Raw genomic sequence first — 18,417 nt, forward strand, 5'->3', positions numbered from 1 at the left:
TGACTGCATTTAACCCATCCAGATGGTTGACTTCTTCATAGTCTCTGTCCACTGCATCTACTGACCCACTGTCCATCATCTGACCTAACACTCTGGTTCTCACCAACACCCCCACCCTCCCCACCAACTCAACTTAAATCTGCCCCATTAGCTCTAGCAAATCTGCCCACAAGGTCGTTGGTCTTTCTTTCCTTTTGAACAGGTCATATCTTCACCTCCAATATTGACCAACTCCAACGAAGGCCTTTCTGCCTTGACAGTTACTATGGGCTGGTGCCAATCAGCTAATTATCCAACCAGGTATCAACTAACGGTATGCAGAAGTGCTCTAGGTGGAATTGAACAAGAAGTCCCAAATCACACCTCTTTAAAAATCTGCTTCTTGTTCCAAGCCTCAGCTAATTTTAATACGGTTACATATTAATGAGAAGACAAGAAAAAAAAGATAGGATTGGTGCATGGTTTCACTTTATTTAACACATGTAAAGACAGGATCATGTGGGTGTTCTGCCACAATCTGCCATGATTTATTGCCCATTTTTGTGGTAATTTCAACAGCCTGTGGTGTTCTGAGTGCATATGGACAATTTAAAGCTATTACCTGCTTCTTAACTCAGCATTCCGAAAGCACTGGGCACAACAAGTTGGTGGCTTTATTTTCAATCTCTCAATTGCACTATCCTGACCTTCACCAGCCAACATGAAAGATGTTAAGATCAACTTATCATCAAACCTAGAGGGTTTTAAGAATTCTACTGGATGGTTATAAGATGTTAAAATATTGCCTGGGTTTGTTTCTATTTTGGGTAGCTCTGGTGCAACAACAGCAGGTTCTAATGTTTTGTTATGGTCAGTATCTTTCGCTTCCAGCTTCACAGCTGTTGTTTCTTCCAGGTTCGCAGCAGATGTCTCAGATTTATCTTCTACAAAGGAGGAGTTTTCTTTCCTCAACTTCACCTTAGTGTGCACATCATCTCCAGAGTTTTTATGGAAACTGTGAAAAAGATAAGGATGAACCTCAGGCTCAGTTTGATTGTTTGCTTCTGCTGAATTAAATGTCGCATTTATTTCCTGTCTGGAGTCCATCTGAGCAACTGTGTAATGAAAACAAAAGATACATGAAATGAAGTACAGCTCTTTTTCTGGAGCTTTATAAAGCTATTATTTACAAATGTTAAGTTCCTTCACAAATCTTATAAATGACCTGGACGAGGAAGTGGAGGGATGGGTTAGTAAGTTTGCTGATGACACAAAGGTTGGAGGTGTTGTGGAAAGCGTGAAGAGCTGTCAGAGGTTACAGCAGGACATTGTTAGGATGCAAAACTGGGCTGAGAAGTGGCAGATGGAGTTCAACCCAGATAAGTGTGAAGTGGTTCATTTTGGTAGCCAAATATGATGGCAGAGTATAGTATTAATGGTAAGACTCTTGGCAGTGTGGAGGATCAGAGGGATCTTGGGGTCCGAGTCCATAGGATGCTCAAAGCAGCTGGTTAAGAAGGCGTACGGTGTATTGGCCTTCATCAATCGTGAAATTGAATTTAGGAGCCGAGAGGTAATATTGCAGCTATATTGGACCCTGGTCAGACCACACTTGGAGTACTGTGCTCAGTTCTGGTTGCCTTACTACAGAAAGTATGTGGAAGCCATAGAAAGGGTGCAGAGGAGATTTACAAGGATGTTGCCTGGATTGGGGAGCATGCCTTATGAGAATAGGTTGAGTAAACTCGGCCTCTTCTCCTTGAAGCGACAGAGAATGAGAGGTGACCTGATAGAGGTGTTTAAGATGATGAGAGGCATTAATCATGTGGATAGCCAGATGCTTTTTCCCAGGGCTGAAATGGTTGCCACAGGTTTAAGGTGCTGGGGAGTAGGTACAGAGGTGGTGTCAGGGTAAGTTTTTTACTTAGAGAGTGGTGAGTGCGTGGAATGGGCTGTTGGCAACAGTGGTGGAGGCGGATACAATAGGGTCTTTTAAGAGACTTTTAGATAGGTACATGGAGCTTAGTAAAATAGAGGGCTATAGGTAAGCCAAGTAATTTCTAAGGTAGGGACATGTTCGGCACAGCTTTGTAGGCCGAAGGGCCTGAATTGTGCTGTAGGTTTTCTATAACTTCGAAACCAAAAACGGAACTTCTTTGTTTACTAACTACAACTTTACTAAGTTCAAAATAGCATAAGGCATTCCAATTAATCATTTTCTTATGAGGAATGATTTGTTTATTTTAACCATACACATCCCATGCCACTTTGGTTCTTAAGCGGCTGGCTAGAAGTAGTACAAATATAGTTGCAGTTCTCCAGTGATATTAACTAGAGATTAGGATAGCTGATCTTTGTGTTTTGTTTTCTATGGAGGAAGACAAACTTGTTCTCCTGGCAGCAGCAACTTTTTTTAAAAATGAGCTCAGGAAATTACCCCATAGCCAATCACAACTTTCTAGATAAAACAGGGGTACCTTAGGGAAAAGTTTCTGGTCAGCAGTCCAATTTCACTTCTCGTTAGAATGGCTATTGGGGTAGTTCATCCTCACTTATTCAGGATGAACTCCTGCTGTTTAGATCTGGATAATGAAGGTATTGAAAGAGTTGGAAATGGAGTCAGAGATAGGTACTTATAGATCTGAATTTGCAGAATGCCGGCATCTTCTCCCAGGCCAACTTCCCTGATTATACTCAGTCAACTCCTTTGGGCAGGCCACAGTGTCTGCACACCTGACTCCTGAAATGGTCATTGTACTTCAAAGTTCTGCATGAAAGGAATAACAAAGCAAACAGAAAAAAAAAGATTCAAGGATGTGCTCAGATGCTCTCTGGAGAAATGAAGCATCTCACTGATTCTTGGGAATCCTTGGCACATAAATGCTTAAAGTGGAGAAGAATTCAAATTCAGCATGGTAATGAGAATCATCAGTTTGTGTATTGGAAACCCAATGTAAATGAAGGAGCAACACACACAAAATGCTGGAGGAACTCAGCAGGCCAGGCAGCATCTATGGATAAAAGTACAGTTGATGTTTTGGGCTGAAACCCTTTGGCAAGACTGGAGAAAAAAAGCTGAGGAGTAGATTTGATAGGTGGGGGGAAGGGGAGAGAGAAACACCAGGCCATAGGTGAAACTTAGAGAGGGAGGGATGAAGCAAAGAGCTAGGAAGTTGATTGGTGAAAAGGGCAGAGGCTACGGAAGAAAGAAAAGCGGGGAGGGTGGAGAAGCACCAGGGTCCTTATCCTGACAGTGGAGGAGGCCATGGAAGGACATATCTGAATGGGAATGGGAAGCAGAATTAAAATGGGTAGCCACTGGGAGATCCTATTTGTTCTGGAGGACCGACAGGATACGGCCACACTTAGGTTGGAGGCGCACCACCTTATATTTTGTTTGGGTAGCCTGCAACCTGATGGCATGAACATCGATTTCTCAAACTTCCAGTAATGCCTACATCCCCCACCCCACCTCTTCACCATTTCCCATCCCCTTGTCCCTCTCCCATGTTATCTCCTTGCCTGCCCATCACCTCCTTCTGGTGCTCCTCCCCACTTTTTTTTCTTTCTTCCATGGCCTTCTGTCTCTTTCACCAATCAACTTCCTAGCTCTTTGCTCCATCCCTCCCCCCTCCAAATTTCACCTATTCCCGGGCATTTCTGTCTCCTCTCCCCCCAACTTTCAAATCTACTCTTCAGCTTTTCTTTCTCCAGTCCTGACGAAGAGTTTCAGCCTGAAACGTTGACTGTACTTTTTTCCTGGCCTGCTGTTCCTCCAGCATTTTGGGTGTGTTGCTCAGATTTCCAGCATCTGCAGAGTTTCTCTTGTTTGTAAATGATGGAAGGAATGAACCACCTTATGAACAACCCATCCTGGTAGAGACCACTTGACTCAGTTGAAGTAAGAAGCTTGGAGGGAACTATAAATTTCTTAGGTTTCTTACCGTAACTATGTGATTTTGACATTCTCCCATTTCTGTGATGTTTCAAGCTCTATTCAATAAAGCACAAAATAGTTTAAAAAGTTTTAGGATCTGCCAAACAGGCGAAGGATACTTTAACATCTTGTATGTTTCAATGCGACTTTCTATTATCTCCCTCATTGCATTAAATTTTGCATCTCAACTGAGACTAAAAAAAGTTGATGGGCAATACATCAGAATTAATTCTGAAGAATAACACGCTGGTTTGCCCTCATCCCCAGAGGTAGCACTTTATAGACGGGACACAAGTTTAGAAAACCCATAATTCATTTTTAGGTTTGCCCTCTTAGAAGGAGTAAATATGATTAGGGTTCACTTTCTTGATGGCTATCCAGCATTCCATGCTAAAAAATTGGGTTATGTAAATGGAATAGTGTTCCCCTCGTAATCCAATCAGAAATAATCATGGACCCTATACTTTACGAAATTGTAAGATTATTATTAATACTCTATGGGTTTGTTGACTTGGATGTGCAAGGACTGTGCATCAGCCCGTGGTACTGTGGGGGTGGGGGAGGGGTCAAGTCAAGATTCTTATTCTGTGAATGTGTTCTTGCATGTGACTGTTGGGATAGCATTTTGGCACCGTGATCCCATTGTAACGCTGTCTCATTTGGCCGTATGATTGAATAGCAATAAAATTTGAATTGGATTGAAAACAGACACACACTTCAACGAGTGACTGACAAAGCTCATTTCGAAGTATTATAGACATACCAGTTTGCTAAATTCATTTAGCAGGACTCAAATTAGAAACAGTCTAAATTCAAACTACTACAGGGTGTTTGCATCCAACCTGAGATCTCTTACACCAAGTGATAATAGCAATTTTTCCTTAACAGTGAAGATTTTTAATGTATTGGCACTTTTTTAGACATCCAATTCAACAGCAGTCCCACACAATCTGGACCAACATCTCTACTCCCACAATATCCAACTTTCTCAGGGCCCCAGAAACACTGCAGCACCACCTCCCTCAAACTGTTTCAATTTCAACACTTCAAAAAGGAACAATTTCTAGAATTAAGCTTTAAGTTGGACAGGAACTCATAAAGGAACACTAATTTATTAGTGTTTACTGTGAACCACACCAATTTCAATATCTCTCATTCATCCTGAACTGGTGACTGTGGATTCAAAAACATCTATAGTGGCATTTTATGCTTTGGAGTTTTGCTGACTTATCATATACTGTAGACTCCCCTTGCTAAAAGTGAAAATACTGATGTATTCCCCTCATGGCAGGAAGAAGCACAATTCATATTTTCTGCCCAGGATACATAAACAATATTCAATTCCAAAAAATGGGTACACCTGGATATGCTCCTCCCTTAATTCCCACATCCAGTTTGGAAGAAAAAAGATCTTGCTTGAACTGTCATGGTTGAAAGAATAGTTTGGCAGGGACCAGCATTAGCTCCATGGAAGGGAGAAGCATGACTCTTGTCCTTACAAATAAAATTTTAGTGAAAATTAATAAAATCAAAGAGCAGTAAATAATAACAGGATATTTTCATAGCTTCACATTGTGCATTACAGTAAAAATCCAGATAAAATTACCTAGAATTTTTATTACACTATTGGGTAATATCTAAAAAAGTGTTGATTATCCATTAATAGGATTGACATCAATTGCCCAAATAATCTATCAGTTCTGCATGCTTGGAACTTTGCTGTTGCTGGATGGGTAGATTATGTGGACATTCAGTGTAACTCTTATTAACAGGTGAAATTTACTGGCTTTTAAGATATCACATAATAATACCACAATTTTCCAGTCAATCTGATAATATTACAGAGAATGTGGGAACCGGCACCCCGTTGAATTTCAAGCGAATGTGAGAATGGGGGCTCCACTGAGTTTCAAAAGAGCACAGGATCCATCATTAATGACGCTCATCATACAAGACACGCCCATTTCTCATTATTGCTATCAGAAGGTAGCACAGGAATCCAATGACGCACTCTCAACATTTTAGGAGCAGCTTCTTCTCTCCTAGAGTTCAAGGATTCACAGAATGGTCTATAATCCTATCAACACTACCCACTATTTTGTTCTCTTTTTGCACGTTTTATTATTTACAAATTTCTTATTGTAGCCTAGAATAATTTTTGGTAGTGGACAGTACTGCTTCTGCAAAACAACAAAGTTCACAACATCTGTCAATGTTAATAAACCTGATTCTGATACCAACCCTGGGTCTGACTGAGTTTCAAGAGTGAGAAGGAACTACGTTCTAGTAGGTTCAAAAAATTCATGAGCTGTGGTCTTGGTGAGTTTCAAAGCAGCATGAGAACTGGCTTCCCAATGAACTTCATGGCAGTATCAAAGCTAGGATGCCATTGAGTTTCAAGGCAGGATAGGAACTGTGATTTTCAAGGGAGTGCAGGAAATAACACCTGCTGAGCCACTCACTGACCTATGGGGGGGGGGGGTCTTAGGAACAGTACGATAGTAGACTACTGAAGTTTTACTGTACTCACAAATTGTTAAATCCAAGACTTAATATTCTATATAGTGTTACTATTCTTCTCAAAGCCAATTACACCAAAATACCAACTCTATTCTGCACAACTTGAAGATGCAATGCAGGGGAGAGAAAAGAATTACAAGTTATTTACTCACAGTGCTGGGCTCTTCATTTGGTAAAATCTCATGTGACATTCCATACTTTAAGGAAGCTACTTTATCCTTAAACTTATTGAACACAGACTGAGGTCTAGCCCTGGACAGCTCATATGCACTTGCTGTCATGTTGTCACGTAGGAACTGAAAAGCAAGCTGGAGCTGGCCTCTATCTTTTGCCACTTTGTTTGGCTTTGACTGAAGATCATACCATCTGTAAGAAACATGAAAACAAACAATGACTTTATTTTTTTAAACAGAGCAAGCACAGGCACAAGCACAATTTCCACATAAATATCAACTCTATATGAAAATCTCATGCCAGATGCAGTCCTTAATATCATAGTAAATGCTATTCTCAAGAAAAAACTCTGCTGTTTATCATTTACTCTTTACTCAGAAACTTGCCAACAAAATGTTTTACAATCTCCAGATGACGAGTTCCTCCACTCCTAAGTGTTTTCTACTTAAAAACATGACTTTAACATTTTATTGACTGACACGTAAAGAAAATAACATTAAACATATTATTTTTTAAATCCTGGTGCTGGTTTGGTACTGAGCTTCCGCAAAATTTATGGATGATTTATTTCAAGTTTATGCTTAAGCAAATGTACAGCTGTATGCTATTTCCAACAGTTGAGAAATTAGATGCATAAATAAATACTCAAGTACTAATATGACACCTTTGCCTAGAAACTGGATTTAAAAAGACTAGGTGCAAATGTTTTTTTTTGGTTTTATGAAGAGGTCTTGTCCACTGGATCATTGAATTGGATACTTCCCATGATGAGTTCTTGCTAATACTTCTGTCACTTCTCCCTTGCACCATATTTTGTATGCATTCTGATATCATAAGACCATTTTAATATTCACAATAAAATAAGGAGCAAATCATGCAGAAACCTGGCAACTAGATTGAATTATTTTTCTTCAAAACGCACTGTTTCTGGTTTAAAAACCTCCCTCTCCCCAATGTCATTTTAATTTAAAGAAAATGTTATAGCTGATAGCATTGAACACAGATCACAACACCTGTACAGTGCTCTATGCTTCTAAGTGAGGCCTTAATTGTGGATTCAATTACAATTTCTTCTGGTCACTTACATTATAGTACATGTGGTGGTGGTTGGGTAGGGGGAATGGGGTATGCAGAGCAAAAATCTCCTTCAGGAGACTACGCTGGTATTTTTCCTTTCTTCTTCGTTCTTGCTTTCTCTATTCTGATGCCCTGAACTCACCTCCTAACCGCACTACAACCCACTCCTGCCCAACCCTGTTCCAATTTTCCTCTTTTGCACTGACGGACTCTGAGCTAATTCCAATGCAGTATGTGACATGGCAGCTGCTTGCTTAGTGGGCAACCACAATCTGCCAATATAAAAATTTAAGGTAGTATTACAACTAACCCTAATGGCACCGTCCAATTTGCTCCAATTGCCACACAAAATAAGGGGAAAAATTCAATATCTAAGTAACAGACTCTCATTAAAAACCGTTTATCATCAGACTTTACTCTGCCAGGAACTCCATGCTTTGAGTGGGGCTGGGAGAAGAAACAGTTTTTTTTCCTGAAATGTAGCTCTTGTAGAATGTTTTTTTATCTGAGAAAACGTCTAATTTTACAAATCTGTTTCTTGAGAGGGGGGGAGGGGGGGAAGTGAATTGACATCCTTTAACTTTTCTAAAGACCTAACTGGATAAAAGTCCTGCAAAATGACCAAAAAATACCTATTGAACAACAGGATGAGGTGATATTCAAATTACTTTTTTTGGGGGGAGGGAGATAAGGATGGGGTGACTCCAGTCCCTCCCTTGATATTGTTTTAATTAGTTAATTGACTGATTGAAATACAGCATGGAATAGGCACTTTGAGCCTCACCACCCAGCAGCCACACATTTAATCCTAGTCTAGTCACAGGACAATTTACAATGTCCAATTAATGTACTTACTGGTACGCCTTTGGAATGTGGGAGGAAACAGGTACATCCAAAGAAAACCCACGAATTGCATTGTGAGGATATATAGACTCCTTACAAATGACACTGGAAGTGAACATTGAACTCCAGCTCCCGGAGCTTTAAGTGTTATGCTAACCGCCACACTACCGTGGTGCCGTGATAATAAAATGCCTTTTATAAATATGTCACAATAAGTACTAACTTTAGCAATCATTATGAGTAACAGATGGGTAGGCATGATAGGAGAGAATAGCAAATCAACACACAAAGCTTCATAGCTTTAAAGACCTCTATTAGATGTGCAGTAGAACTTTTCCCAGTACAAGTTCTTACTTCTATCTATCCCTGGCATCTTCCCACGAATTTAAGAAGTCTTGTCTCTGTAGTATACTGTCTTTAATCACCTTTGTTCGGAGACAGCTCTCAAAATTGTACACTGAAGCTTAACAAATATCTTGTGTAAAATTATTATTGTATTTATTCAAGCAACACACACACAAAAAAAATGCAGGTGAACGCAGCAGGCCAGGCAGCATCTATAGGAAGAGGTACAGTCGACATTTACAGTCGGGACTGGTGTTTTTCCCAGAATAGTGGGTACCCTCTTGACTTTCAATCAGAAAAGATGAGATGTCAAATTTAGTTTCAGGTACTTGAGCACAGATTCACAGCTGACATGTGCTGTAATATAAAAAGTGGCACTTTTTGGAAGAGACTTTAAACCAACATTAATTTTCCTTCTGATTCAGATGTATTGACAAAGAACACGCTAGAATTGCTATGTCACAAGAGATCATTCAGCTAAGTGAACAATTTCCAGTACAGCAATTCTGTCAAGTCCATTCTTTCTCCATAATCTTAAATAATATTCTCTCCTACCTGCCCATCAAATTCCTTTGAAGGTACTGATTGACATTGTTTCCACCAGTCTTTTAACAAGTGAATTAGTTCTATAAAGAAATAGCCTTCTGGAATTTCACAATTATGAGATCATACTATTTTTTTTCCAAAAAGACTATGCGAATGAATAAGTTATGACTATAATAGTGTGCAGGGAATAAACCAATTCAGAACATTTCCTTTTGTATTCTACTCACACAACATCAAACTACACTGGGTTTAGTTAAAAAATTAATATTAACATATTGGAACATATCAGTACTATGTGTAACCTAGATTCAACAGCTGAAAGAGTATGGTATGTATCAAACATGTCGAGGAACCAACTAGAGAGCAGGCTATTCTGGACTGGGTTTTGAGCAATGAGGAAGGGTTAATTAGCAATCTTGTCGTGAGAGGCCCCTTGGGTAACAGTGACCATAATATGGTGGAATTCTTCATTAAGATGGAGAGTGACATAGTTAATTCAGAAACAAAGGTTCTGAACTTAAAGAGGGGTAACTTTGAAGGTATGAGACGTGAATTAGCTAAGATAGACTGGCAAATGACACTTAAAGGATTGACGGTGGATATGCAATGGCAAGCATTTAAAGGTTGCATGGATGAACTACAACAATTGTTCATCCCAGTTTGGCAAAAGAATAAATCAAGGAAGGTAGTGCACCCGTGGCTGACAAGAGAAATTAGGGATAGTATCAATTCCAAAGAAGAAGCATATAAATTAGCCAGAGAAAGTGGCTCACCTGAGGACTGGGAGAAATTCAGAGTTCAGCAGAGGAGGACAAAGGGCTTAATTAGGAAGGGGAAAAAAGATTATGAGAGAAAACTGGCAGGAAACATAAAAACGGACTGTAAAAGCTTTTATAGATATGTAAAAAGGAAAAGACTGGTAAAGACAAATGTAGGTCCCCTGCAGACAGAAACAGGTGAATTGATTATGGGGAGCAAGGACATGGCAGACCAATTGAATAATTACTTTGGTTCTGTCTTCACTAAGGAGGACATAAATAATCTTCCAGAAATAGTAGGGGACAGAGGGTCCAGTGAGATGGAGGAACTGAGCGAAATACATGTTAGTAGGGAAGTGGTGTTAGGTAAATTGAAGGGATTGAAGGCAGATAAATCCCCAGGGCCAGATGGTCTGCATCCCAGGGTGCTTAAGGAAGTAGCCCAAGAAATAGTGGATGCATTAGTGATAATTTTTCAAAACTCGTTAGATTCTGGACTAGTTCCTGAGGATTGGAGGGTGGCTAATGTAACTCCAATTTTAAAAAAGGAGGGAGAGAGAAACCGGGGAATTATAGACCGGTTAGCCTAACGTCGGTGGTGGGGAAACTGCTGGAGTCAGTTATCAAGGATGTGATAACAGCACATTTGGAAAGCGGTGAAATGATTGGACAAAGTCAGCATGGATTTGTGAAAGGAAAATCATGTCTGACGAATCTCATAGAATTTTTTGAGGATGTAACTAGTAGAGTGGATAGGGGAGAACCAGTGGATGTGGTATATTTGGATTTTCAGAAGGCTTTTGACAAGGTCCCACACAGGAGATTAGTGTGCAAACTTAAAGCACACGGTATTGGGGGTAAGATATTGGTGTGGGTGGAGAGTTGGTTAGCAGACAGGAAGCAAAGAGTGGGAATAAACAGGACCTTTTCAGAATGGCAGGCGGTGACTAGTGGGGTACCGCAAGGCTCAGTGCTGGGACCCCAGTTGTTTACAATATATATTAATGACTTGGATGAGGGAATTAAATGCAGCATCTCCAAGTTTGCGGATGACACGAAGCTGGGTGGCAGTGTTAGCTGTGAGGAGGATGCTAAGAGGATGCAGGGTGACTTGGATAGGTTGGGTGAGTGGGCAAATTCATGGCAGATGTAATTTAATGTGGATAAATGTGAAGTTATCCACTTTGGTGGCAAAAATAGGAAAACAGATTATTATCTGAATGGTGGCCGATTAGGAAAAGGGGAGGTACAACGAGACCTGGGTGTCATTATACACCAGTCATTGAAAGTGGGCATGCAGGTACAGCAGGCGGTGAAAAAGGCGAATGGTATGCTGGCATTTATAGCGGAGGATTTGAGTACAGGAGCAGGGAGGTACTACTGCAGTTGTACAAGGCCTTGGTGAGACCACACCTGGAGTATTGTGTGCAGTTTTGGTCCCCTAATCTGAGGAAAGACATCCTTGCCATAGAGGGAGTACAAAGAAGGTTCACCAGATTGATTCCTGGGACGGCAGGACTTTCATATGAAGAAAGACTGGATGAACTGGGCTTGTACTCGTTGGAATTTAGAAGATTGAGGGGGGATCTGATTGAAACGTATAAGATCCTAAAGGGATTGGACAGGCTAGATGCAGGAAGGTTGTTCCCGATGTTGGGGAAGTCCAGAACGAGGGGTCACAGTTTGAGGATAGAGGGGAAGCCTTTTAGGACTGAGATTAGGAAAAACTTCTTCACACAGAGAGTGGTGAATCTGTGGAATTCTCTGCCACAGGAAACAGTTGAGGCCAGTTCATTGGCTGTATTTAAGAGGGAGTTAGATATGGCCCTTGTGGCTACCGGGGTCAGGGGGTATGGAGGGAAGGCTGGGGCGGGGTTCTGAGTTGGATGATCAGCCATGATAATAAATGGCGGTGCAGGCTCGAAGGGCCGAATGGCCTACTCCTGCACCTATTTTCTATGTTTCTATGTTAAAACAAGCTTCCATAAAGGAACAAATGGAGTCCAATACAGATAGTTTCAAATTGAGTCAATTAATTAGATAGCTTGAAATGCTGTAAGGTAAATTAGAAATAAAAATATTTGTTAAAATACAGCATATTCAATCAAGACTTATAAACAGAAGTAATTTATGATTTTAGATATGCCTGAAACTGTGGAGAATGCCTTTGATGGTTTATTAAATAATGCTACTTGTAATTAACTGATTGTTTATGTAGAAGAATAATTGCATAATTAGATTAATATAATTGATGTTGAATCTGATCAAAATTGGTTGAGATTATATGCAATGTGAAAAGATATCAACTGTAACTTTGGATGATTGTTTCTTTGCAACTAAGTATTGAGGTTAACTCTTAATACATCACAGCCTCGTATGAAGCATTATTAGTAGAAAACGGTACATATATTATGTATAAAAAATACATGATTGGGCTTGTACAGTGGATTAAGTAATTTATATACTGAGATATGGCGACTTTGCTCTCCACTCATCATTAATTAAGCAATTATATTTCTACATAAACAATCAGTTCATTACAAATAATGTATTACTCAATAAATCATCAAGGGCATTCTCCACAGCTTCAGTCAGATAGCAGTAATCCTGATCAGTCAAAAAATCTGGTTTGTACCCTATTAAATGAAAAAGGTGCCATTATAAAATTAATTATCAGACTCCATCAAAAAATGTGAGTGATGTAAAGGTCCTAATTTGCTGAATTTAACACCTACCTTACTAAATAAAAATCTGAAACAATACTGTACAACCTTCATTATGCTTAACAAAAATCAACTCGCTACTACTCAATGCCCTGTCAAATATACTGGGCTTCCAAATGGTAACCTTACCAAGAAACTATAATTTGATAAAAAAATGTTGTATTATTGAGATCAATATTTGCCCTGGCTGATGATTTATGAATTACAATAGATCACAGCTTTACCTTATTAAAGAAGCAGGACATCCATGTCTTTACTACAAAATACTAAGATAACTGGAACTGATATAATTTTATATTAACAGAAATACAAGATATTAAACTACTTTGAATTAAGATCAAATTTCAATTACTTTTATTGGCAACTGTGCACACATAGGTATAACGTGAGGATATAATTAAGTTCAACAGTTTAGCCTGTAAGATTGATCAACAGTTTTAAATTATTGTCAAGCTACGAAAATATATCGTATCAGTCCATTTCACTAAAATCTGAAATTGGAGTGGCAGCTACAAACAATATGTTCTAAGATTGTGGAGTCTTCCAGAAACAAAAGTAGCTTCCCAGTCTACTGTGACAAGCAAGGTGGGAATAAAATTTTGGGAGCAAGTGGCTCACGCCTGTGCACGTGCTTCAGGAGTATCTGCCCATATATTCCAACAAATAAGGATTTCTCCTTATATTGTGATAAACCAGGAGACAGCAAAAGCTTGTGTTTGAACCTTTCTTCTCAAGCTGTGGGTTCCAAACTGCTGTGGGGAACTAAAAATTAGTTATCATTAGTTAAAAGTATTAAGGTCAGAATTACCAAAAATTATAGGGGGATCTTGCTAAGTAAGCCTGGAACTGGCTAATACAGTTCAATCGAGAAGAGTGGAAGCTGTTGCATTTTTGGAAGTCCAACTAGTATAGGACAGAAGAGTGAATCTGAGCACCCTGGGAAGTGGAGTAAAACAGAGGAACTGGGAGTTCAGGTTCACAGCTAGCTTAAAGTGTCATTACAGATAAGACTACAGTAGCTGTTTGGCACGCTGCCCTTCACCAGTTGGGGCACAGGGGTGGTAAAGTAGGTTCAAAGTTAATTTATTATCAAAGTACATATATGTCACTTGAGATTCATTTTCTTGTGGGCATTCACAGTAAATACAAAGAAACACAATAGAATCAATGAAAAAACACAAAGATGGACAAACCACCAATGTGCAAAAGACAACAAACTGTGCAAGTACAAAAAAAAACAAAATATTAATAAATATCTGAAACATGATTGTTTAGAATCCTTGAAAGTCCATAGGTTGTGGAATCAGTTCAGGGATGGGGTGAGTGAAGTGATCCCTCTGGTTCAAGAACCTGATAGTTGAAGCAAAATAACTGTTGCTGGACCTGGTGGAGTAGGAGTTGAGGCTCTTGTACGTCCTTCCTGATGGCTTCAGTGGGAAGAGAGCATGGTCTGAGTGGTGAGGGCTCTTGACGATGGATGCTGCTTTCCTGCAACAGCGCTCTTTGTAGATGTGCTCAATAGTGGGGAGGGGGGAGCTTTATCTGTGATGGACTGGGCTGTATCTACTACTTTTGGGAGGCTTCTGTATTCAAGGACATTGGTGTTTCCATATCAGGCCATGAAACAACCAGTCAGTTTACTCCCTACCATACATATAAAGAAGTATGTCAAATTTTCAGATGACATGCTGAATTTTCACAAATTTCTATTCAAGGTGCTGGAAGTGCCTTCATTGTAATTGCACTTACGTGCTGAACCCAGGACAGGTCCTCAGAAATGATAACATTGAGGAATTTAAAGTTGCTGACCCTCTGCACCTCTGATCCTCCAGCGAGGACTGGCCCATGAACCTCCCGTTTCCTCCTCCAAGACAATAATCAGCTTCTCGGTCTTGCTAACATTGAGTGAGAGGTTGTTGTTGCGGCACCACTCAGCCACACAGTCACAACTGTAAAGAGAGTAGATCAGGAGGCCAAGCACAGAGTCTTCTGGTGTACCTATGCTATGGAGGAGATGTTGTTGCCAATCCAAACTGACTGGGGTCTGCAAGTGAGGAAATCCAGGATCCAGTGGTACAAACAGGTATTGGGGGCAAGATCTTGATTAGATTTGAGGTAATACTAGTTTTTGGCCTGCTGCCCTTCATCAGTCAGAGCACTGAGTATAAGAGTGGGGATGGTAAGTTGCAGTAGTGCAAAATGCTGATGAGGTCGCACTTGGAGAATTGTGTACAATTTGGTCACTCTTTTAAGAAGGGTGTAATTAAGCTGAAAAATGTGCAAAGAAAATATATAAGAATGTTGCTAGGACTCAAGAGTCTGAGTTGTAGGCAGACTAGGACTTCATTCCTTGTTGTCTAGGAAGGTGATCTTATACAGGTGTATAAAATAAGAACAGGCATAAATACAGTGAATGCACACAGTCTATTTCTCAGGGAAAGAGACTGAAAACTAGTGGACACAGTTTTAAGGTGAAGGGAGAAGACTTAAAATGAACCTGAGCGGCAACCTCTTCATACAGAGGGTAATGCATATACGGAGCAAACTGCCAGAGAAAATATTTGAGGCAGGCATAAGAAGACTTTCGAATAACTATATGGATCAGAAATGAGATGCACAATGTGGAAAGAAAGTTTGTCAAAAATTGTACAGCAGGTTTGTTTTACTGTGAATGTTTCTGTTATGGACCCTGTGGTTAATAACAGATTGCATGCTACCAAGGAACAGCATAAGATAATGCTGAATTTCTGCAGGCTGCAGACATTGAAGAGGGTCGCCCAATCCCTCCCAATTGAAAGGGTCAAAGGGTTTGGTGAATTTGAAGCGGGCTATGTTGTTCAGTCATTTTTCTTGGAATTGGAAGTGAAAATCATGTCCATCGTCGATGATGCTGTTCTTCAATTCTGTGCACCTTCCCACCCCCACGTACATAGAAGAGGGATACGCACTGTATACTGGCCATCTCCTCATTATGCCTCACTCATTATGCTGATGGAAATATACACTATTCCTGCATTATGATGATAGTGACATTCATGTTTATTCTTATTAGAATTATTGATGAGTGTCCTGACATTCACATTGTAAACTTCCAATTCAGGAGTTCGTTTCCTGTGATTTGTTTTTAAAGTGGAGTAACTGTTGTACACCAGATTTTACAAGGCATTTACAGAGCACGATCTTGATGCAGTGACAAAGGAAACAGAAGAGCAAGCTCTGCAGCATTTAAATTACTGCACACGCATTGGTAGACATGTGTAGATGCTGCCCAGCATACTAACATGCTTGTGCACAACAGAAGCATCTGCCCATCATCTCCCTCCTGGCTACTCATTCCTTCCTTGCCCACACTCGTGCCTAAGTTCATACCAGGCTTCAGTCAAGGCTCTGGTCGCACACCTAACTGCCCTTGTTCTGGACAAACAGTTCAGCTTCCACACTAAACCACAGCAAGCCCAGAATCAGTCCACACACGAGCCACATTCTGATCCCTGGAATTCACATGCCTGTAACCAGTCTGATCGCTGAAACTGGCTACAATTAATCCACGTTCTTTGCCTTGGCTTTACTGCACGTTAAACATTCTGTGGGCGGCATGGTAGTGCAGTGATTAGCCCAACGCTATTATAGCACCAGTGACCTCGGTTCAGTTCCACCGCTGTCTGTAAGGAGTTTGCATGTTCTCCCTGTCAATGCAAGATTTTCTCCAGATGCTCCAGTATCCTTACACATTCCAAAGATGAACTGGTTCGGGAACACACTTCACTCGATGTCCTGATGTACATGTGACAGATAAAGCTAACCTTTAAAAACCACATTCTTGTCCCTGGCTCTGGCTGCACGACAAACTATATTCTGATCACTGACTCTAGCCATATGCAACTGACCACACCATCCTCTGCACAACAAACCTCTTTCGTCCATCCAGAACTACTCAGGAAATGACACGCTTGCACTACAGGCAGTGCAAAGAAGGCTCATTTCCTTATTTAGTGGGATGAAAGGGTTGATTTTGTACAGAACGACTAAGCAGGTTACACCTATACTCATGGGAGTATCAAAGGTGATTTTCTTTGAGATAAATATACTGACAGGCTTGAAAGTGTGGATGCTTAGAATTGTTTCCCCAAGTAAGGTTATCCAGAACTAGGGCATGTAGTTTCAGAACAAGGGGCTGTTAATTTCTGACAGATGAAGAGGATTCTTTTCCCTGAGGATCACAAATCATGAGTTACTGAATAAATTTATAGCAGAGGTTGACAGATATTCAACCTGTAAGATTAAAGAGGTACAACGTGGTAAAGATTAAATGTTTCGAATAACGCCTTCAAATGTGAAAGGCAGAATCACCTATTAGTTCTCTTGTTTCTCATGCCAGTTTCAACCAAATCCCCTTTGTCTTGTTATGCATATTATAAAAATAGCACCACTAAATAATGGAATACAATTTAAGTTTTTTTTAAAAATACAGTAGCCTGTTACATAACACGTCTGCATGTCACTGAGGTCTACATTTTTAGGCGACGGGTGTAACACCCCAACCATAACCCAGTTGCAAAAACTACTCCTAAGCGCTCCCCCCCCCCCCCCCGTTCACTCTCAAAATCTATGTCGGCGAGTTATAGCCATCTAGAGGAGGTTAGGGGAAATAAGCAATTGTAGACAGGGCTGACAGTGGAGCTGGAGAAAAGGCGGGAATTTTCATCCAAGAGCGGGGCTTACTCGTTCTTCCTCCTGTTCTTGTTCTGGTAAAGCTCAGCAATGGGTACGCTCACGTGACCCAGAAAGTCATCGACAGGCAGCCGCGTGTTGTTGTGTTTGACGGTCAGGTGCAGCGTCCACCTGTCGGAGTTGTCAAGGACGAGGGGCAGCTGTAAGGTGCACTCCTCCTTCCACTCGGGGTTCAGCGTGCCTCCATGCACCGAGGTTCGGTACTTCTCCGGGCCCAGGCGGATCACCGTGTAGCAGTTGTTCGGGCCTTTCTTGCGCTTTGCCCTCAGATTCCTCGCGCCGATTACCGTCACTCGCAGGTGCGTCGGAAACCAGTCCCGCTCGATGGCAGACATGGGAATCGGAGGAGGATTGGGTGGAAGGACAGCGCGGGGATGTAATTAACACGGACACGGGCGCCGGCACTACTGACGGAGACCTTTCAACGAGACATGGCACACTGGCACCGCCACATGACTAGCTACGGCCTGCAGTCAGCTGCCTTCACGCCTGCGCCGCGCGGCTCCTCGCTGCTTGTGACGTCACGCGTCACCCAGTCACGTCGCGCGCATTCATTCCCCGTTTCCCCTCCCCCTCCCCCACTGACGGCATGCGTGACTCACGCGCAGCTGCTACGCGTGCCTTGCCTTCTCCCTGCAGGAGCGGGTCCTTGGTTTCGTGCATGCGCACTCCGCCGTTTTCCTCATCATCGTTCGACCGATTAGATGTTGTCTGGTGTGTCTTTTGACTATTTCATTTGTGTGGATTTTCATCGTGTTTAGTACCAAAAATCTGTAATAACGGG

At 41.1% G+C, this 18,417-nt stretch overlaps 1 protein-coding gene across 2 annotated transcripts; it reads right to left on the bottom strand.

The window, feature by feature from the left end:
• Positions 1 to 461: 461 nt before the first annotated feature.
• Positions 462 to 18,135, bottom strand: LOC140200796 (rab11 family-interacting protein 2-like). Of its 2 annotated transcripts, none has more exons than XM_072264404.1 (4): positions 17,625 to 18,135; positions 6,589 to 6,802; positions 3,924 to 3,972; positions 462 to 1,094 (listed from the first exon to the last, which is right to left on the bottom strand). In XM_072264404.1, the coding sequence occupies exons 1-4, from the start codon at positions 17,966 to 17,968 to the stop codon at positions 598 to 600; spliced, it is 1,104 nt and encodes a 367-aa protein (XP_072120505.1). In that variant the 5' UTR covers positions 17,969 to 18,135; the 3' UTR covers positions 462 to 597. The 2 variants fall into 2 exon arrangements, with proteins under 2 accessions (XP_072120505.1, XP_072120506.1); XM_072264405.1 differs by having other exon boundaries at positions 864 to 994.
• Positions 18,136 to 18,417: the final 282 nt, after the last annotated feature.

This window comes from Mobula birostris, chromosome 7, assembly GCF_030028105.1.
Source record: "Mobula birostris isolate sMobBir1 chromosome 7, sMobBir1.hap1, whole genome shotgun sequence".
Classification (NCBI taxonomy): domain Eukaryota; kingdom Metazoa; phylum Chordata; class Chondrichthyes; order Myliobatiformes; family Myliobatidae; genus Mobula; species Mobula birostris.